Below are 18,108 nucleotides of genomic sequence, written 5' to 3'. Positions count from 1 at the left end.
TGTTCTGAAAAAAAAATATAAAAAGTTAATTTCTTTGATTATTCACACTTTTTTTTTTCAAAATTACATGTCTTCCCTCCTAGGAGTAGTACAAAGCTTGAGAAAACCCGAGAATAATTATTTCTATAAGCAAGTATCTTTAATTTTAACCACCAAAAATCATATAATTAATATAGTTAAACAATTTCCGTAGTTGATTGCAAATGCTTAGCTTCTTGGTAAATTGAAAGTTTAACTTCCTATATTTTGGGCATGGCTTCCTTCAACACTAAATAAAATTTTCATTGATTGCATTATTTAATTTTTATTTAATAGTTCTATGTTAAAATTGTCTATTAAATTGCATTTTTTATATAGATCATATCTGAAAAAAAAATATAATATTAGTTTAAAATGAATTAATACTTTACTTACACACATTAAACTTAGTCAAACATGTGTTTCTTTTCACTCAAAAAAGTTACAAAAAACTGTAAATATTTATAGTTGTTAATTTTTTACATTATTTAACTTCAACTACATAATTGAAATTTAACCACTAATTCAATTAAAATTAGACTATGCATAAATATAATCATCAAGTAATAATTAAAGTAGTCAAAATTTGATTCATCATAATCTCTTTATATCAAAACAAAAGATGGTATTCCTAGTTTATTCAAGTTTAATAAAAGTTGTAAAATTTAAAAATTTATTTTGTTTCGATTTTATAATTTTGATAAATTTTAAGTATATATGAGAAAATGTGTTATATAAAATACATGCTGAACAGTCAACAGTAAAAAAAACTCTTTACGATAACATTGAAGAAAAAAATTAAGTAGTTAAAAATAAAAAGTAATTATATTAAAATTTCAAGAAAATGAAATATACAATTAAATCATAGCAATATTTATTATCAAATAAGAAAGTCATGATCCATATTTGAAAAAGTCAAAACTTCTATTATAAAAATGTATTAAATTTTTCTGTATGTTAAATTGATATAGCTTCTATGTAATGTACCAATTAATGTATCAGTGAAAAGTGAGTTTTTTTGGGTAGAAATTAATTTTCAAAAAGAAGAAATATACCATCCATGAATCTGCTGCAACATCCATTGTATTGCATCGCGTTATATCCATTAATTCCAAAAAAGATGACACCTTTTACTAAATAGAATTATGGAACATTGAAATTGTGAGTTAGGTCAACGTCGATACCATTAGTATGTGTTCCTTTGTGAGACCAAGTGGCCAAAACTTATCCTCTGCTTACCTTATTCTCTTTTCCTAAACAATAAAACCTAAAAACTTGTCTGTCTGAAACCCTCTTTCCATGGATACTCTCTCATCATCTGTTTCAACCCTTAAAGTTCCTCCTTTCCCATCTTCGCCAACCCTAACAAATCGCGATTTTTTTCCTTTCAAAGCAACCCCTTCACGACCACAGCAACCCCATCATGTTTTCTCCACTTCCACACCCACTTTTCTCCCCAAAACCAAATCTTTCTCCCACAAATCTTCCCCTTCCCTTCCTTTCTCTCTCTCACCCCTCAAGCCCAGACCGTCGTCTTCCATATGCAACTCAAATCCCGCTACTGGGTATGCAGCAGCTCTCGTGGACGTCGCCCAAAATAGCCATTCCCTTCACTCTGTACACAGGGATGTTGAGAGGCTATTGAAACTGCTGCAAAGTGTGAAGTTTGAGTCAGCCGCGGTTGAGGAGGGAAACTTTCACAGGCACGTGGTCGCGTTGCTGAAGATGCTGCTGAAGAGGAACAGGGTGGGGATTGTGAAGGAGGTGCTGCAAGAGTTCGAGAGGATCTACGACGAGCTTTGTGGAACTCAAATGGTGCTGGTTTCGTCGAAGAATAAGATGGGGAAAGATGAGCTTTTTGGGATTGCTGAAAGCGTGCACCGGTTGAGTGGGGCGGTGAGAGTGAAGGTCAGAAACTTGGTTCAGGAGAGTGTGCCCTCTTTTGCTGCCTGAAGTGAAAATCTCAAATTCTTCATTTCATCAATCAAATTTACAGTTGGTTTCATGTAAGCATGCATCAATCGAATAAGAACACCTTATCTTCCCCAGAAATTTGAATTTCTTTTTCCTCATTACTTGCCTAAAGCAACAACACTGCCATCGAAAAATATACTCTAAATGCCACTTCCATGATTTACAAAATCGATCTAAGATACGACTCATCGTAGCTCTTGCAATATTTGGAGGAACAATCAAATGAGGAATAAATTTATTTGCAATTTTTCTCTAGGATTGTTTACAAAATGTAAATTTGGAGCCGAGAGCTATGAATTGAATAAAAATCATAACAAAAAATGAAAAAGAATTTCCGTTGCCGGGACTTGAACCCGGGTCTCTCGGGTGAGAGCCGAGTATCCTAACCAACTAGACTACAACGGATTGTTGAAAGTGTTACTGATAAGTATTAAAATATTCCATGTATTCTATATGAAACACTTCCTAACTTACTTGATTATTAATAATAAAAATAATCTATTTAGTTTTTGAATTACAAATGAAATGAAATTATAAAATAGTTCTACAAATGGTTCATTATCCAGTTTTAAAAATATGATGAATTGTTAAATCACCTTTAAAAATAGAAAGAATGAAGTTATAAATTATTTTCGAAAACACTAGAAATATAGGTTGAATTTCTTAGAACATTCTTCAATGTTATACTTCACACCAACAAATTCATTTAAAACTCATTTTCTTAGTAATATATATTTTTTAAATATACTTTTTACTCATTATTTCTATAATTAATAAAAGAAATTCTGTCTATATCGTGTCAAATTATCTTTCCTACTTTATATACTTAATAATTACTTTCTTAAATACGGACCAGTTTTAATTTAGAAATACCCTCCTACCATAACATAAACAATTTATTATAAATGTAAAACATAATTTATATATTTAAAAACATGTTTATTTACTGTCGATTTTAATATAAGGTAATTTAAAAGTCACAATTATGCACAGATAAATAGTTAATTTACATGAGTTTGAATTTAAACAATGGAACGTATTTTCTTATAGACATTTCAAAATTAGTTTACGAGTCGCTATACTTTGATAATCCCGTTTTCTTATACAAGTAATTCTTTTAAATAATTTTCTTTATATTTTAATTAAACATCTTAGTTTAATATGTTATTATTAAAAAAATAAAAGAAGTTGGTCTTTTTCCTATAAGCTTTTTTCTTTCTTCAATTTTGATCTCTTCTACATGAATGTAATGTCAGAAGGAAATTTCTCGGGTGAGAGCCGAGTATCCTGACCAACTAGACTACAACGGATTATTAAGAATACTATTTACAAAGAATTTATTCATTATTTCATATATAATAAGAATAATCTATTATTTAGTTTTTGAAATTGTATAAACAAATTAAATTAAATTAAATTATAAAATAGTTCTAGAATTTGTTCCTTATCAAATTTTAAAATAGAAAGAATGAAAAGTAATTTCTAAAACTATAAATTGTTTTGTGAAGCACTAATAATATGTCAAATTTCTTTGAGTATTCTTCAATTACATTCTTTCGACACTAACAAATTCATTCAAACTTCACTCTCTTAGTTATATATTTTTTTAAATATACTTTTTACACATTATTTCTGTAATTAATAAAAGAAATTCTGTCTATATTTTGCAAATTATCTTATACACTTTTTCGTTAAAAGTCTTTTTCTTTCATTTCTTCTCCTGATGGAGTGACACAATACAGAGAACATTGACTTCAAATCCAAGCTTTTATTCTGAAGCAAGTTAGGTTTTGTTATTGTTCGCTTTTAAGCGCAAGAACCATAAGTTGTTAGGGTTAGGGCATTGTTTCATCGTTTCTGCAAAAAAAATTTCCTTCGAAGACGAAGCCGGTTTTCGTTGTTTACCTCGAATGCTGCTTGTTCGCCAAGTCTGTCGTCAACATGAAATCTCATCGTTCAACCTTTCAACCGGAACGATCATCATGGGACTAATAATCAATAAAACTAATAAGCCTCGCCTAGCTCCACATAAGACAGGGGATCAATCAAATCATGTCATGCCTTGCTGTAACGATTCAGTTACAGAGTGATTCTGTCCTTCCTACACGTGCAAATCTGATACTTGATTTGTTCACTTAACACCAATTATACGCTATCACCGTTTCACTTGCCTTTTGTTACTACTGAATTCATCGATCCAGCTTTCTGAATGGAGAAATATGCTTGGCAATGACACTCACATTCACATTGTGTAGATATCTATTGAGATCTCATTTAGGAGTTTACAACATCACTCAAACAATATCTGATCGATTATAAATTAAAACTCCGTGGTTTATATTTGAGATGTGAATATATCATACATTTGATTGACTCAATTGTTTCTGATAAAAGATGAAACTATCGAATGCTTTTAACAGTGTTACCAGTGATCTAGAACTGCAAGAAGAGTATCGAATTTTACTTATCTCTTGTAACAAAATAATATTTGGTTGAACAACCCAAGTGCTCATTCATTTCATTATAGTTAAATTCCCTTTAGAAATCATTCATAGAGTGTTAAATAACTTGCACGATACATCCATCACACACAAATAACTTACATTTGATTACAGAAGGATGGAGTTTAAGTTGAGGATTTGGTGAGGTCTTGTTGAAGTGCCTTGTGAAGCCAAGTTTCGGCTTCTTCCATGATCCCAGGGCTGAGCCTGAGCATAAGGATGCAAAACTCAGTCTCATTGAGCTTCCCATCCCCATCAAGATCGCCCTGTCCAACCATGGCCTCTGCTTCCTCTTTGCTCATCCCATCCATACCCAATAGAGCCGAATTCCTCATCAGACTCTCACCACTGATCAAACCCGTTTCTGGGTCGGCCAGAAGCTTGAAACCTCCACACAACTCAGACACAAAGGTCTCCACACCCAGCTTCTCTGCCATCACTGGCAACATGTCCTCGAACACTTCTTCCACCATGCTCTCTTTCTCTCTCGCGGATTCGTTGCTTTCCATTATCTTTGAAGGAGAATGGAATCTTTGTTTCTTTTAACCGTGAAACGTGGAAACGAGGATGGAGGAAGAAAATGAGTTTGGAAGACTCGTTCTTTACGGTGATGTTAATATTTTCTCCATGAGTTTCAAGACCTGACGTCTTCAGCCAAGAAAAATTGTATTTGAAGAATATTGTGCACCAAGGTGAGAGAACACTGTAAGTATGACGTCAAATGTAAATTAATTGTCTTGCAAAAAAAAGATAAAAATAGGAAAAAAATATTATGAAAAAACATCACGAGTTAGCTATGTTTTTTGGAGTTTAATCTCATTCTGATTTTGTTAAAAGATATTTTGAGGCACGTGGATGAAATTTTAAAATATTAAATAAAATTTCTTTTTTAAAAAAAGCAAAAGTACTTTTTATTTTAAATTAACAAATACTTTAGAATTACTAATTAAAATAAAGTAACTAGAAACTAATTAACCCATTCGCTTAGATAACATGTCTTTGAGTGACATTCCACGAAGCTTCCCCTAGTCTTTGTGGTTCTGAGTCAATTTGCACAATTTTTGTTGGCTTGTATAGTGTATCTGGATTATCTGGCAATGGGTCATCATCGTGATTTATTTGCTGCCTTCCTTTTGTCCTTTTGCCACGATGCCTCCTATATCACCATATATTTCTTTTATCACATGTTAAATCACATAAGACTTTTAATGTTTTCTTATAAACTCGCCACTTCAGATCCAGAATCAGTCTTCACCATTGTTTATAGACATGACAGCATAGAATTCATGATAAAATAAAAAAGTCTTTTTTTTAATATATAATTTTTTAATATTTTTATACGGTTTTAATATGTTCTTTTTTGTTTAAATAAAAAAGTGACATTTAAGTAAAAAAAAATTACTAAGTTGGTTTATTATGGGAAATACTACGTTGGTTGTTAACTTTTTCTAATGTATTGCATTTGCTTATTTCTAACCTGAAAGTACTGTTGTCAAATATTTCATTTTAACTATTTGCACCTTCCCATAGCCGAAATGAATGATTCTGGACATGGAGTGGAAACTTTATGATTGTTTATTTATAATTATTATAATGATTGATGAAAAATATGATGCATTTGCGTACATAATATATATTTTGCGTAATCATTAATCAATTAAAACCAATGCAATATATCAATAAGAATGACGCGTTTAATTTAATACCAAAGAAAACAAGCAAACTAACAAATAATATATCAGTCTCCTATTGTGGTTGAAATGCAAAATGATTCAGAATGATTATACCCTTAGAACTCAATTTTGTCACTTTAAAACTACAAGACACTCTAAAAACAAGAAACAAATAATCGCACACTGAACAAAATAAGCATACCAAATATTGACCCATGAGATCTTTCTCTATAACTCTTTTGACATTAGGAAATTTTCCTATTTAAATCCGTTGTTCACTGACAATAAAAATAGGATACCAGAATTCATTTTCGGATTAAAATATTGTCTTTATTATTTCTCCTTTTCTTTTTCAATTTAACTTCTTCTTTTTTTAATCCAAATGACACGAGGCTAATTTTGTGATCGGATAAAACGTTTTAGGATGACAATTTATGTTTTTAAAATAATTTAAAATATGTTATGGTAAAATTTAGGTTATTTCATATTGAATAAAGAAAAATTGAATATCATAAAAAGGTTAATATCCAAACTCATTGTTTTAAATTTTTTTGTTGAGAATAGTGTTAATTTCTATATGTAAATTTGAAGAAAGTATAATTGATGTTGATTATTTTTAGTTATTTCACTTCAAAAACTTATTAAATTTAAATAATTTCAAATTTCATCTAAAACATGAGAATTTAAAATTGGATTAAATATGTTTTTTTTATTTTAATTTTTGGTGAAAATTGAAATAAGTATTTATGTGAAACTGTGACCCAATTTAGTTTGTCATTTTTAAAAATGAATGAATTTAATCATTTAATCAAACGTTGTTAAGTTTATTTTATGTTTAAAATGTGTTTTTATGTTTGAAGCATCAAATAAGTTTAATAAAATTTGATTAAAGTAATTAAATTCAGGTATTTATAAAGTTGAGAAATTAAATTAAGTTAACATTTTAAAACTAAACTAATTTTAATTTTCATTCAAAATTAAGAAATAAAAAGTATATTTAATTTTTTAAAATACAGGTTGACCTAAAACAAAGTGAACTTAATTTAACATGACTCGTAAATATATATTAAACAGGAAAATTAAAATATTAAATAAAATATAAAAGAACAATTAAGTGGTAGCCTTGATAGCATGCACATAAGTTTAGATTATAAATTAGGAATTTTTTTATGTGATTGGCGAAGATTTGTGAAGACTTACTATCTAACTTGCTTAAAAAAATATATAGTTTGGATTTTGCTTATGTATTTTTTATATTAAACTCCATCCAACCAAAGTCATTATTGAACAGTGGGATTGAATTAGGTCAATTAGATCTAAACTTTGAACAAAAAAAATATGATTTACAAAAATTATAATTTTTAAGTATAACTTAATTAAAAATAACACAACATTTATAAAAATAAATTAAAGATTTTTAAGCAAACTAATAAGTTATGCCATAACATATTTATCTAAATCAATTCATGATAATAATAAAAAAACATAAATTAATCTGTCCATAATAATTAATCACCTATCAATCCACTCTTATAAAAATGAATTAGTTTGAATTAATGTGGGCTTTATCCAATCAAAACGGGTTGAATTCACTATATATTTTTTTCATGATAGAATGTTTTGTTTGAAAAGGAAGAATTACAAAAAAATTAAAAATATATTAATGACTTGAACATATTTTTAAAATCCTTCTATATAAATTACAATGCATGATAAAAGAAAAAATAAATGTCTAACATCTTTCAAATAAGATATTCTATTATGCATGATAAATTACAATACATGATAGAATGTCTTGTTAGAAAAAAAGAATTACGAAAAATTTAATATATTAATGACTTGACATGTTTTCAAAATCTTTCCATATAAATTATAATGCATGATAAAAGTAAAAATAAATGCCTAACATCATCTTCAGAGTGTATTTTACCTTTTCTTTTTTATTTTGTAATGGAAAAATTGAAAACCGGTGATATATTTAGTGATATTTTCCTTCTATCCTAAAAAAAAGTTTTTTACTCATTATAAATTCAAACAAGGTCGTGTTAAATGTTATTATGAACTTGGACATTAGGTAGATTAACATTCTAAAGTTAATTATTATTTATTACATAAACATTTATTAAATTAAATAAACAAATAAGACAAAGTATGAAATCATACAAAGTTTATAATAAAAAGGATAATGATATTGACAACATTTTTTTACAACATTTTAACACCATCTACGTGTCATTCTGTGACATGTTGGTATTTATGATTATTATTAGTGATTATGGAATAATTTTGGACCAATCACAGAATGACACGTACATGTTACTGTTTATGATTATTATTAGTGATTGTGAAATAATTTTGGACCAATCACAGAATGACACGTATATTATGTTAAAATGTTATCAAAGTATTATTATCTTAATGAAAATTACAATGAAACATAAATAAACTATATATATTATAAAAAAATCTAAATAAATATATGGAGATAAAATATTAAATTATTATCATGGTTCTCTCTTAAATAAAATCAAATTAACTAACTTATTAATTTAATAATTTCTCTCATAAAAAAACATGAAAAACTTTGAACTATATATGTTTACAAAATTGATGTATCGATACCATTTTCCTCTAAAACTCCAATGAACCACTAATTGATTCAAAAAATCATGACAAACTGAAGAATAATCATTCTTCAAGCAAAGCTACTAAAACTCCTCTCTCCAAGCATGCTTCAAAACATAAATGGTTCCATAAATTTAGTATAAATAGAAGTCTACGTCCGAAAATAAATTGAAAAACACTAACATGTTCGTCCGACTTCCTCTTATCAACACATGAAGTTAAATTAGGACAACATCTAGTTACACCATCAATATTCATCTTATGTCAATTAACACAGGAAAATTTCCATATTGCATCCATAGATGAAACCGTTATACCTTTCATAGTTTGAATGTTGAAAAACTATAGCACCAAAAAATCAAAGACATTATTGTTTATGTGTTTCTTAGATTTATCCCTCAACCATACACATTAAATTCTTAATTTTAAAAATATTAGAAGGAAAAACAATTAGATAAAAAATGTACTATGATTTCTCATCCTTCAAATCATCCAGATAGTCAAAATAATAAGGATCATTTTAATCATTTTAGACAAAGAACTACTAGAAAACTTCGTTGAACAAACAAATCTAAAAAAGATAATCACAAATCGTGAAAAGCTTCGTTTAATCATTCCTACAACCATACACCAATATAAGAAATAAATAAATATTCAATATTGTTTCCACACAAATAACACATGTACCATCAAAACTACTTTTTTTTTTAATCTACAAAGAGGTCCACTGTTTAACAACTTTTAAAGAACCAAAATTTTAACAAGTGACAAATCATTCAACTAAATTAAAATTTTCCAATTCACATTACCAAGTAAAAATACAAGTTAAGATTAAAAATATAAGTTGTAGTATATGTATATTCATAATTTTGAAAATAAAATAAAATAATTATTAAACATTATAATTAAAATATTATAGAAATAAAATAATGTTCTTTTAAAAAATATTCCTTTCTATTTATATGAGATATTGGAAAAAAAAATGAGGAGTTGTGAGAGAATTAGGAGTGATCCTTCTTATCTAAAAGCAAATTATATATGAGGGTAATTTAAAAAAGAAGTTTAATAAAAAAACTATGTATTATATATGAAAAAGGAAATTGTGTATAATAAATGAAGAATCCACATGGATGATATATTTACTAATTTCATTAATAATAACTCTGTTTAGAAAAAAAATATTTATTTATTTTACTAAAAGAATTACCTTATCATTATCTTTTTTCTATCACTGGCTGTTTTTTTCTTTTCTTAGGAATGATGGAAGAAAAAAACCTAAAAAAAAGAATGGGATTTATACATATAGATGAAATATTTATTAATTTCATTAATAATAACTTTTTTTAGAAAAAATATTTATTTATTTTACTAAAAGAATTACCTTTATCATTATCTTTTTCTATCACCGGCTGGTTTTTCTTTTATTAGGAGTGATAGAAGAAAAAAACCAAAAAAAAGCATGGGATTCATAGATGGGTCCAGTGTTTTCTTCTTGTTCTCAGTCAATCAGAGTGGAAGGTGTTGAAGGTAGTGGGAATGGAGAGGGAAAGGGGAAAGAGACGGTGGAGGATGAAACAGAAGGAGGACTTGGTTTCCCTTCTGCGGAAATCATGGTACCATTTGAGGTTGTCGATCCGACACCCCTCGCGGGTTCCAACCTGGGATGCCATTGTCCTCACTGCCGCTAGCCCCGAACAAGCTCAATTGTACAACTGGCAACTGGAGCGGGCCAAGCGCATGGGTCGGATCTCCGCGACCACCGTCACCCTCGCCGTGCCCGACCCTCTCGGCTGCCGGATCGGATCCGGCGCCGCCACTCTTAATGCCATCCACGCTCTCGCCCTCCACTACTGTCACTCTCAATCACCGACAAATGGTAATGGAAGTGACGATGCAGTTTCTGTTTTGGCGAAGAAGCACGTATTGTTGCTCCATGCTGGAGGTGATTCAAAACGGGTGCCGTGGGCAAACCCTATGGGGAAAGTGTTCTTGCCTCTTCCTTATTTAGCTGCTGACGACCCTGATGGCCCCGTTCCCCTCCTGTTTGACCATATTCTTGCGATTGCTTCTTGTGCAAGACAAGCTTTTGGAAATGAAGGTTATTCATCACTTCATATACTGTATACATATGAAACAGCTCTTGTCGGGGCTTATTTGGAATAGCTTTATGTACATGCTTGAATTTCAGTTCTCATAGGTACTTTTATTTCAAAGGCAGCCCTCGTCTTAATTTTATTCATCGTAATTGAAAAAGTTAAGTTTTTTGCATATGATGTGATTAAACATGACCAAAAAGTGTTTTAAGACGTTCAAACAGTTAACTTACAGGGTTCTTTCAATCCTCATAGGTGGAATGTTAACCATGACTGGTGATGTTCTCCCATGTTTTGATGCATCCCTCGTGACTCTTCCTATGGACACTTCCTGTATCATCACTGTTCCCATCACCCTTGATGTTGCTGCAAACCATGGAGTAATAGTTGCGGCTGAAACTGAGCATTCAACTCAAAATTATGCAGTTAGTTTAGTTGATAATCTTCTACAGAAACCTTCTGTAGATGAGTTAGTTAAAAGTAAGGCAATTCTTGCTGATGGTAGAACACTTCTTGATACTGGAATAATAACAGTTAGAGGTAAGGCGTGGTTGGAGCTTGTTACACTTGCATCTTCCTGTCAGCTGATGATTTCAGAGCTCCTAAAGATCAAAAAAGAGGTATACGAAGTTGTTTGTTTAGTTTTAGAGATGGAAAAGAAAACAGTAGAAAGTAGTGGATAATGAATTCTTTGTTTTGCATGTATACGCAGGGATGCATGATACAAAGATATTTGAGAAATCAGTTTATTTACTTAGCAAAAATACTTGGAGATTTTTTTTTGTGCTTTATAATTTTTTTTTTTGCATTATAATTGAACCATTTTGTTTTATTTGTTAAGGTCGAGAATGCCATTCAATTTAAGTAGAGATATAATTACGCGGGACTTAATATCTGTTGCAAAGGATTCTTTACAAATCTGTATATGTATGGACTAATTGGAATATTTGGGAGGATCATGCAAGTGGTAACCTCCTCACGATTTTTTCTTACATTATGCAAAAAGAGCCAATAACTGAGCATTATGCTGTCCTATTAGCTACTTCTTTTCATACACTGATTTCTATTTTCCAAAACAAATTATAATTTTGTAAATGTTATAAATACACCAGGGATCTTTCTATTCATTCCAGTGTCAATCATATCTTTGTCTAGTTTGGTCTGAGTGGTCCTAGAAGTTTGCTTTTTTAGTCTTCGACTGCATATTCCTACAACTACAGGCTCACCTGGGATACCTATTCCTTGGGTCATTGTCTTGGTTAGGTACAATTTATTCTAGAGTTGTGACTCAAGGATCTTAAAACTTGTTTGGTAAAATGTGAAGGTAAGTTATACAAATGCATCGTTGTCCAGAGATCTCTGTTAATCCTTTTATGTAACAATATTGCTTTTTCTTGGAAATTCTGACTAGGTTGGTAGGTCCTACTGCAGTTACTTTGGTTCAAGACTATGCTATAATGCTAAGTTATAAATTTAACAAATTTTACTTAACGATTATTTATATATTTTTCCCATTTGGATAGTTTGGTTATCAAACGTTTTTGTCTTTCTGGATTCATTTTGTTAATGTTTCTTCATATGAGCGGTACATTACAATTGACAGAATTAATTTATAGTGTTGTTTGAATATCTTTGACATTTGTGCAAGAAGCACTTGGTGCTCTAATTCATTTGAAGAACAATGGAGGTATTTTATCTAAGAAAATTATTTATTGTATAGATGAGTTTATATGAAGATCTGGTTGCTGCCTGGGTACCTGCAAAGCATGAGTGGCTAAGAAAGCGTCCTTTGGGTGAAGAACTAGTCAATAAATTGGGAAACAGGAAGATGTTCAGCTACTGTGCCTGTATGTCTTTGTCTTTGTCTGTGTTTCTCCTCTTATCTATCTGCACTGAAACTCATTTTTCCATTACAGATGATTTGTTGTTCTTGCATTTTGGAACCTCAAATGAAGTTTTAGATCATCTCAGTGGTGTTGGTTCAGAACTGGTTGGTAGAAGACATCTGTGTTCTATTCCAGCAACCACTGCATCTGACATTACGGCATCTGCTATTATTCTTTCTAGTAAAATTGCACCCGGTGTGTCAATCGGAGAAGATTCTCTCATATATGATTCTTCCATTTCTGGTGAAATACATATTGGCTCCTTGTGTATAGTGGTTGGTGTCAATATACCTGTCGACAACCTTTTAAGTATTGACAATTCAATGAAGTTCATGCTTCCAGATCGTCATTGTCTTTGGGAGGTTCCGTTGATTGGAAATAGGGAGCGAGTTCTAGTATATTGTGGCCTTCATGATAACCCCAAAAGTTCACTCTCTAAAGATGGTACATTTTGTGGGAAACCTTGGAAGAAAATTTTACATGATTTGGGTATCGATGAAAGTGACTTATGGGGGTCTGAAGGCCCTGATGAAAAATATTTATGGAATTCGAAAATATTTCCCATACTTCCGTATGTTCAAATGATGAAGGTTGCAATGTGGTTGATGGGATTAGCCAATGAAAAGAGTGAATCCATGCTTCCTTTGTGGAAGCATTCTCGGCGCATCAGTTTGGAAGAATTGCATAGATCTATCGATTTTTCAACTATATGCAAAGATTCTAGTAATCATCAAGCTGATCTTGCAGCGGGAATTGCAAATGCTTGCATCAGCTATGGAATGCTGGGGCGCAATTTGTCGCAATTATGCGAAGAAATTCTTCAAAAAGAGGGTTCTGGAATTGAAACATGTAAGGATTTCCTAGCTATGTGCCCCATAGTTCGGGAGCAAAACTCTAATATACTTCCCAAAAGTCGGGCATATCAGGTGCAAGTTGATCTTCTTCGTGCTTGCAATGAAGAAGAGACAGCTCGTGAGTTGGAGCCCAAAGTTTGGGCTGCTGTTGCTGACGAAACTGCTTCAGCAGTAAGATATGGGTTCAAAGGTACATGTTTTAATCATGCCCCAAGATGCAATACACAAAACAAGTTTGCAAACAGTTTAGTGCATATATCTTGCATTCAATTTTTTTGGAGGGAGAATAGGGAGGAGTCTTTGAACAATTTGATGACTTAAATTTTGTTCAATTTAACAGAGAAAGTACACACGATTCATCTAATGCTTTTTAAACATAGATAAGCTGTCTAGATAAATGATTATGAGAATGCAATATTAGATTATATTAAAAAAAGTACGGATCATTTGCTGCTTTCCACAGGCTAGTTTTAACTTTTAAGGCACAATATACTGCAAAATTTCTTTTCCACGATATTGTTTATTGGCACACTTAGTATAACTATAAAACTGTAAACTACCTGTTGGTTTCAAAATAATCAATGGAAATGTAAAGTATCGTGATTATTTTTATGAAATTAATATAGAAAGGCTAAGGCTACTTAATGCTCAGTTTTTATACGAAGATCAATTAATGTAGTGTTAGGAATTTAGCTTCTATGCGCAATTCATGGTGAGTAATATTAATTTCTCAGAGTGTTTTCTCTCTGTATATTATTGTTACCTCAAAATACTGGAATAGAGTATCTATAAGAGGGATTAATTCTATTCAGGATCATTTGATGCCAAAAGATTGGTAACAACTTTTAAGTGAGTCTTTTCACTATTTATAATATCATACTCTCCGTGACTTTATGTGTATGAAATTATGAATAACAAGACAGTTACTTCTTAATTCATGCAACAAAATCAGAAATATGAAGTTTCTGAAGCTAAAATCCGTCTTTTCTGCAGAACATTTATCAGAGTCTCCTGGTAGCTGTTCAGGTCAGGAATTCCAGAATAACAATCACAATGGCTGCATTCACCAGCCTTTCCATCCTAGAAAGGTAAAAGTAGAATTACCAGTTCGTGTAGATTTTGTTGGGGGTTGGAGTGATACTCCTCCATGGAGCATTGAACGTGCTGGATGTGTTTTGAATATGGCAATAAGCTTGGACGGTTCTTCACCAATTGGCACCATCATAGAGACAACTGAAACAGAAGGAATATTAATTACCGATGATGCAGATAATCAGTTGTTTGTTGAAGATTATACGACTATTTGTGCACCATTTCATGGCGACGATCCATTTCGGTTGGTCAAATCTGCATTACTTGTGACTGGAATTATTCATGATAACATTCTTGTAGATATGGGCTTGCACATCAAAACATGGGCCAATGTCCCCCGTGGCAGCGGATTGGGTACCTCTAGTATCTTGGCTGCTACAGTGGTGAAAGGCCTTCTGCAGATAATTGATGGGGATGACAGCACTGAGAATGTTGCTAGACTTGTTTTGGTGTTGGAGCAACTTATGGGTACAGGAGGTGGTTGGCAGGATCAGATCGGAGGTCTGTACCCTGGGATTAAATGTACTTCAAGCTTTCCGGGAATTCCTTTGAGGCTTCAAGTTGTTCCCCTGTTGGCTTCCCCTCAGTTAATTTCAGAGCTGCAGCAACGACTTCTTGTGGTATTTACTGGTCAAGTAAGTAAACAGTTTTGTTTATGTAAATATACATTTGGTATTCCTACACAGAGATCTCTGCATCAAAGAGACTCTTTTCAGTGTTATTTGTCATCTGATATTACCTATAAGCTTGTAGTAAGTTGATCTAACGATCTTTGGGTAACCGTGTTTCTGTTGATAGCATACAGGAAATCGTTTGTACGTGGGATATGTTATTTTTTTGCTTTGTTTCCTTTCTCTTAAAAACAACAGCAAAGTCTTGTCATAAAATGTTCAAATTTTTGAGTTTTGTAACTTTGTAGCTAGCGCTGCACTTCATTTAATTCAATAACTTCCATAATTAACTTTGATTTCTATTGCACGTTGAACTGCTTTTTGTAGGTTCGACTTGCACGTAAGGTATTGCAGAAGGTGGTTATTAGATATCTTCGCCGTGATAATCTTCTTGTATCAAGTATCAAACGCCTTGTTGAACTGGCAAAGATTGGGAGAGAAGCTTTGATGAACTGTGACTTAGATGAACTTGGTGATATCATGCTAGAAGCTTGGAGATTGCATCAGGAACTCGACCCTTACTGCAGCAACGAGTATGTTGATAGTCTGTTTTCTTTTTCCTCTCCGTACTGCTGTGGCTACAAGCTGGTTGGAGCTGGTGGTGGGGGCTTTGCTCTGTTGCTTGCCAAGGATGTAGAGTGTGCCAAGGAACTGAGACACAGGCTAGAACATGAAAAACAGTTTGACGTGAAAATATATGATTGGCAGATATTCCTATAATACATGGTATGACTACCGATACTTTGTTAGTTTTACAGTTGTATTGTTTTCTATCAAATTTATTTTTCCATTCTTTGTATATTCTGCCCTAGATATTGAATCAGTGTCCATTATCTTGAGGATGATTATATCTCTTAATTTATTCCAGCTTACTGAATAAGATTTTTAAGGAATTAATTAGTATATTTTTTGTATTTTACCTTAATTAAAAAAATCTGCAAACAGACTAGATATTTGGTACTTAAATTTATAGAAATTCTTAGAATATCATTAATGTAGGGTTCATGTTAAACAAAAAATCAGATTTATGAATTTATGGCGAAGCAACTGAACGAGAAATGGAATAATAAAACAGAAATGGGAATTTGTTCTTTGTTCTAAAGTGAGCAGATGCCTATAGAAATGGATCTACAAATTTACAATTAAGGAACAAGTACGGAGTGACTGATAGTTCCATGGACATGTTCTGTACTGAATTTTCTCATAATAAAAAATTGAAATGTATCTGTGATTGTTTAATTGCCTGTAATCAAATACGTAGCAAAACAGATATCCAATATCCATTAATTTTTACATATTTGTCTACTTAACACAAAATTGAGAATATTTTTTTTCTTGCTTGGTCTATTGAGATGAATGGTCAATGAAAGGTGAGGTGCCAATGGATATGGTCTCTCTCTCCTCTTTCTCTCTCTCATCAGTCTCTGCAACCTTCTCTTCAATCATTAAGAAATTGTAAAAGAGCTGTGATTTCAGATTATAACAGTTTGAAAATCCATGGAAAATCATACTTGACATAAATAACCACTAATAGACATACCAATTGAGCCTCCTCAATGATTCTGCCGAATACTAAAGAGTGAGAGAGAACGTGATAATCATTTTCATCTTTGCCATTTATTCATCATTTCTTTACAAAAAGCAGTGGCGTGAAAAAGAAGGCTGATAAGAAACGGTGAAAAGGGAGGCAAGGGTATCACTTGTTCATATGGCAAAGAATCCAAAGTCGCATGGATTGCTTTTCTGCAGAAACTTCTTCGCTTTTTCTTCTCTGCCATGTGACCCAACATCTAAAATTCGATACTTTATTGCAATACGGATACATCAATCAAACTGCATAAAATATAATCAGTAATACATTTTAAAATGCTAATTACATAGACATAATTTTAATTATTGATTTAAATTAGTTATGGATAAAATTTATATAAAAGGATTATAAATCTGATTAAAATATAAACTTAAACATTTATTAAGTATTAACATAGTACTTATTATCTATTTCAATACATATATACATAATAAAATAGTAATATTCTTATCTCGCGTAAAAGCTATATTGAAACTTCTTATAATTGTTATGAAATTCCCATAATACTTCTCAATTTATTTTTAAGAATACATTAGAATGTATTTTTTAAGAAGCTTCGTGTTATTTCTTTTTAGATAACTTTAGTAAATTGTGTTAGAATATAAACAAATTCCACGTAAAATAAAATAAAAGAATGTTTATATATACATAAAATAAAATAAAAGATAAATATAAGTTTATATACACGTAAAATAAAATAAAAAATGAACATAAATTACGTAAAATACTTTCTTAATAAAAATATTTTGAAATGAAATTAAAAACAAATTCAACTTATATTAGATACAAATCTTTCGTACCAAAATGTTATACAGTAAACTAGGATTGTCTGGACCACAAATTTCACAAGAATCTCCCTTCCTACTTTTGATAAATATTTATCCGACTTAACATTTTTCCACACCTTGTCTTTAAGCAAGTTCTATACAACCTTCTTCTTCCTCCCAATTTCGTGCCCAAACATTTTTAAACAAGATAATGTTAAGTTTACAAGCTCATTTTAGCATCACAAAAAATCTTCGTTTTTGCCATGTTAATAGCTTATGAAACCTTTTCATATTAAGACAGGATATTGTTAACCCTGTTACTCTTCATCTCGTTTTCCTTCATAAACATCAAGTTATCCTTTA

At 31.2% G+C, this 18,108-nt stretch overlaps 2 protein-coding genes, 1 non-coding gene and 1 pseudogene across 3 annotated transcripts; 2 read left to right on the top strand and 2 right to left on the bottom strand.

Moving 5' to 3' along the window:
• Positions 1–1,267: 1,267 nt before the first annotated feature.
• Positions 1,268–2,090, top strand: LOC124830717 (ATPase, F1 complex, OSCP/delta subunit protein). Its single transcript, XM_047304513.2, has one exon. The coding sequence runs from the start codon at positions 1,318–1,320 to the stop codon at positions 1,969–1,971; it is 654 nt and encodes a 217-aa protein (XP_047160469.1). The 5' UTR covers positions 1,268–1,317; the 3' UTR covers positions 1,972–2,090.
• A 234-nt stretch (positions 2,091–2,324) lies between these two features.
• On the bottom strand, positions 2,325–2,397 carry TRNAE-CUC (transfer RNA glutamic acid (anticodon CUC)). The gene has a single exon. It is a non-coding gene; the product is annotated as a tRNA-Glu (tRNA).
• A 2,082-nt stretch (positions 2,398–4,479) lies between these two features.
• LOC124830719 (calcium-binding protein KIC pseudogene) lies at positions 4,480–5,167 on the bottom strand (annotated as a pseudogene).
• A 5,055-nt stretch (positions 5,168–10,222) lies between these two features.
• FKGP (L-fucokinase/GDP-L-fucose pyrophosphorylase) lies at positions 10,223–16,290 on the top strand. Its single transcript, XM_047304514.2, has 6 exons — positions 10,223–10,889; positions 11,140–11,504; positions 12,605–12,731; positions 12,801–13,814; positions 14,618–15,351; positions 15,715–16,290. Exons 1-6 carry the CDS (start codon positions 10,328–10,330, stop codon positions 16,105–16,107), a joined length of 3,195 nt encoding a protein of 1,064 aa, XP_047160470.1. The 5' UTR covers positions 10,223–10,327; the 3' UTR covers positions 16,108–16,290.
• Positions 16,291–18,108: the final 1,818 nt, after the last annotated feature.

The sequence above is a fragment of the Vigna umbellata genome, chromosome 5 (assembly GCF_029865625.1).
Source record: "Vigna umbellata cultivar VRB3 chromosome 5, Vumbellata_1.0, whole genome shotgun sequence".
In the NCBI taxonomy this organism is placed as follows: domain Eukaryota; kingdom Viridiplantae; phylum Streptophyta; class Magnoliopsida; order Fabales; family Fabaceae; genus Vigna; species Vigna umbellata.
Note: the sequence above shows the minus strand (reverse complement) of the source record. Positions and strands in the feature narration are given on the sequence as shown.

Coding starts and splice junctions, on each gene's coding strand:
- LOC124830717 (XM_047304513.2), top strand. CDS start 1,318: ATGGATACTCTCTCATCATCTGTTTCAACCCTTAAAGTTCCTCCTTTC.
- FKGP (XM_047304514.2), top strand. CDS start 10,328: ATGGAGAGGGAAAGGGGAAAGAGACGGTGGAGGATGAAACAGAAGGAG. Junction 11,505..12,604: donor TCCTAAAGATCAAAAAAGAG/GTATACGAAGTT, acceptor TTTATTGTATAG/ATGAGTTTATATGAAGATCT. Junction 15,352..15,714: donor TTGTGGTATTTACTGGTCAA/GTAAGTAAACAG, acceptor TGCTTTTTGTAG/GTTCGACTTGCACGTAAGGT.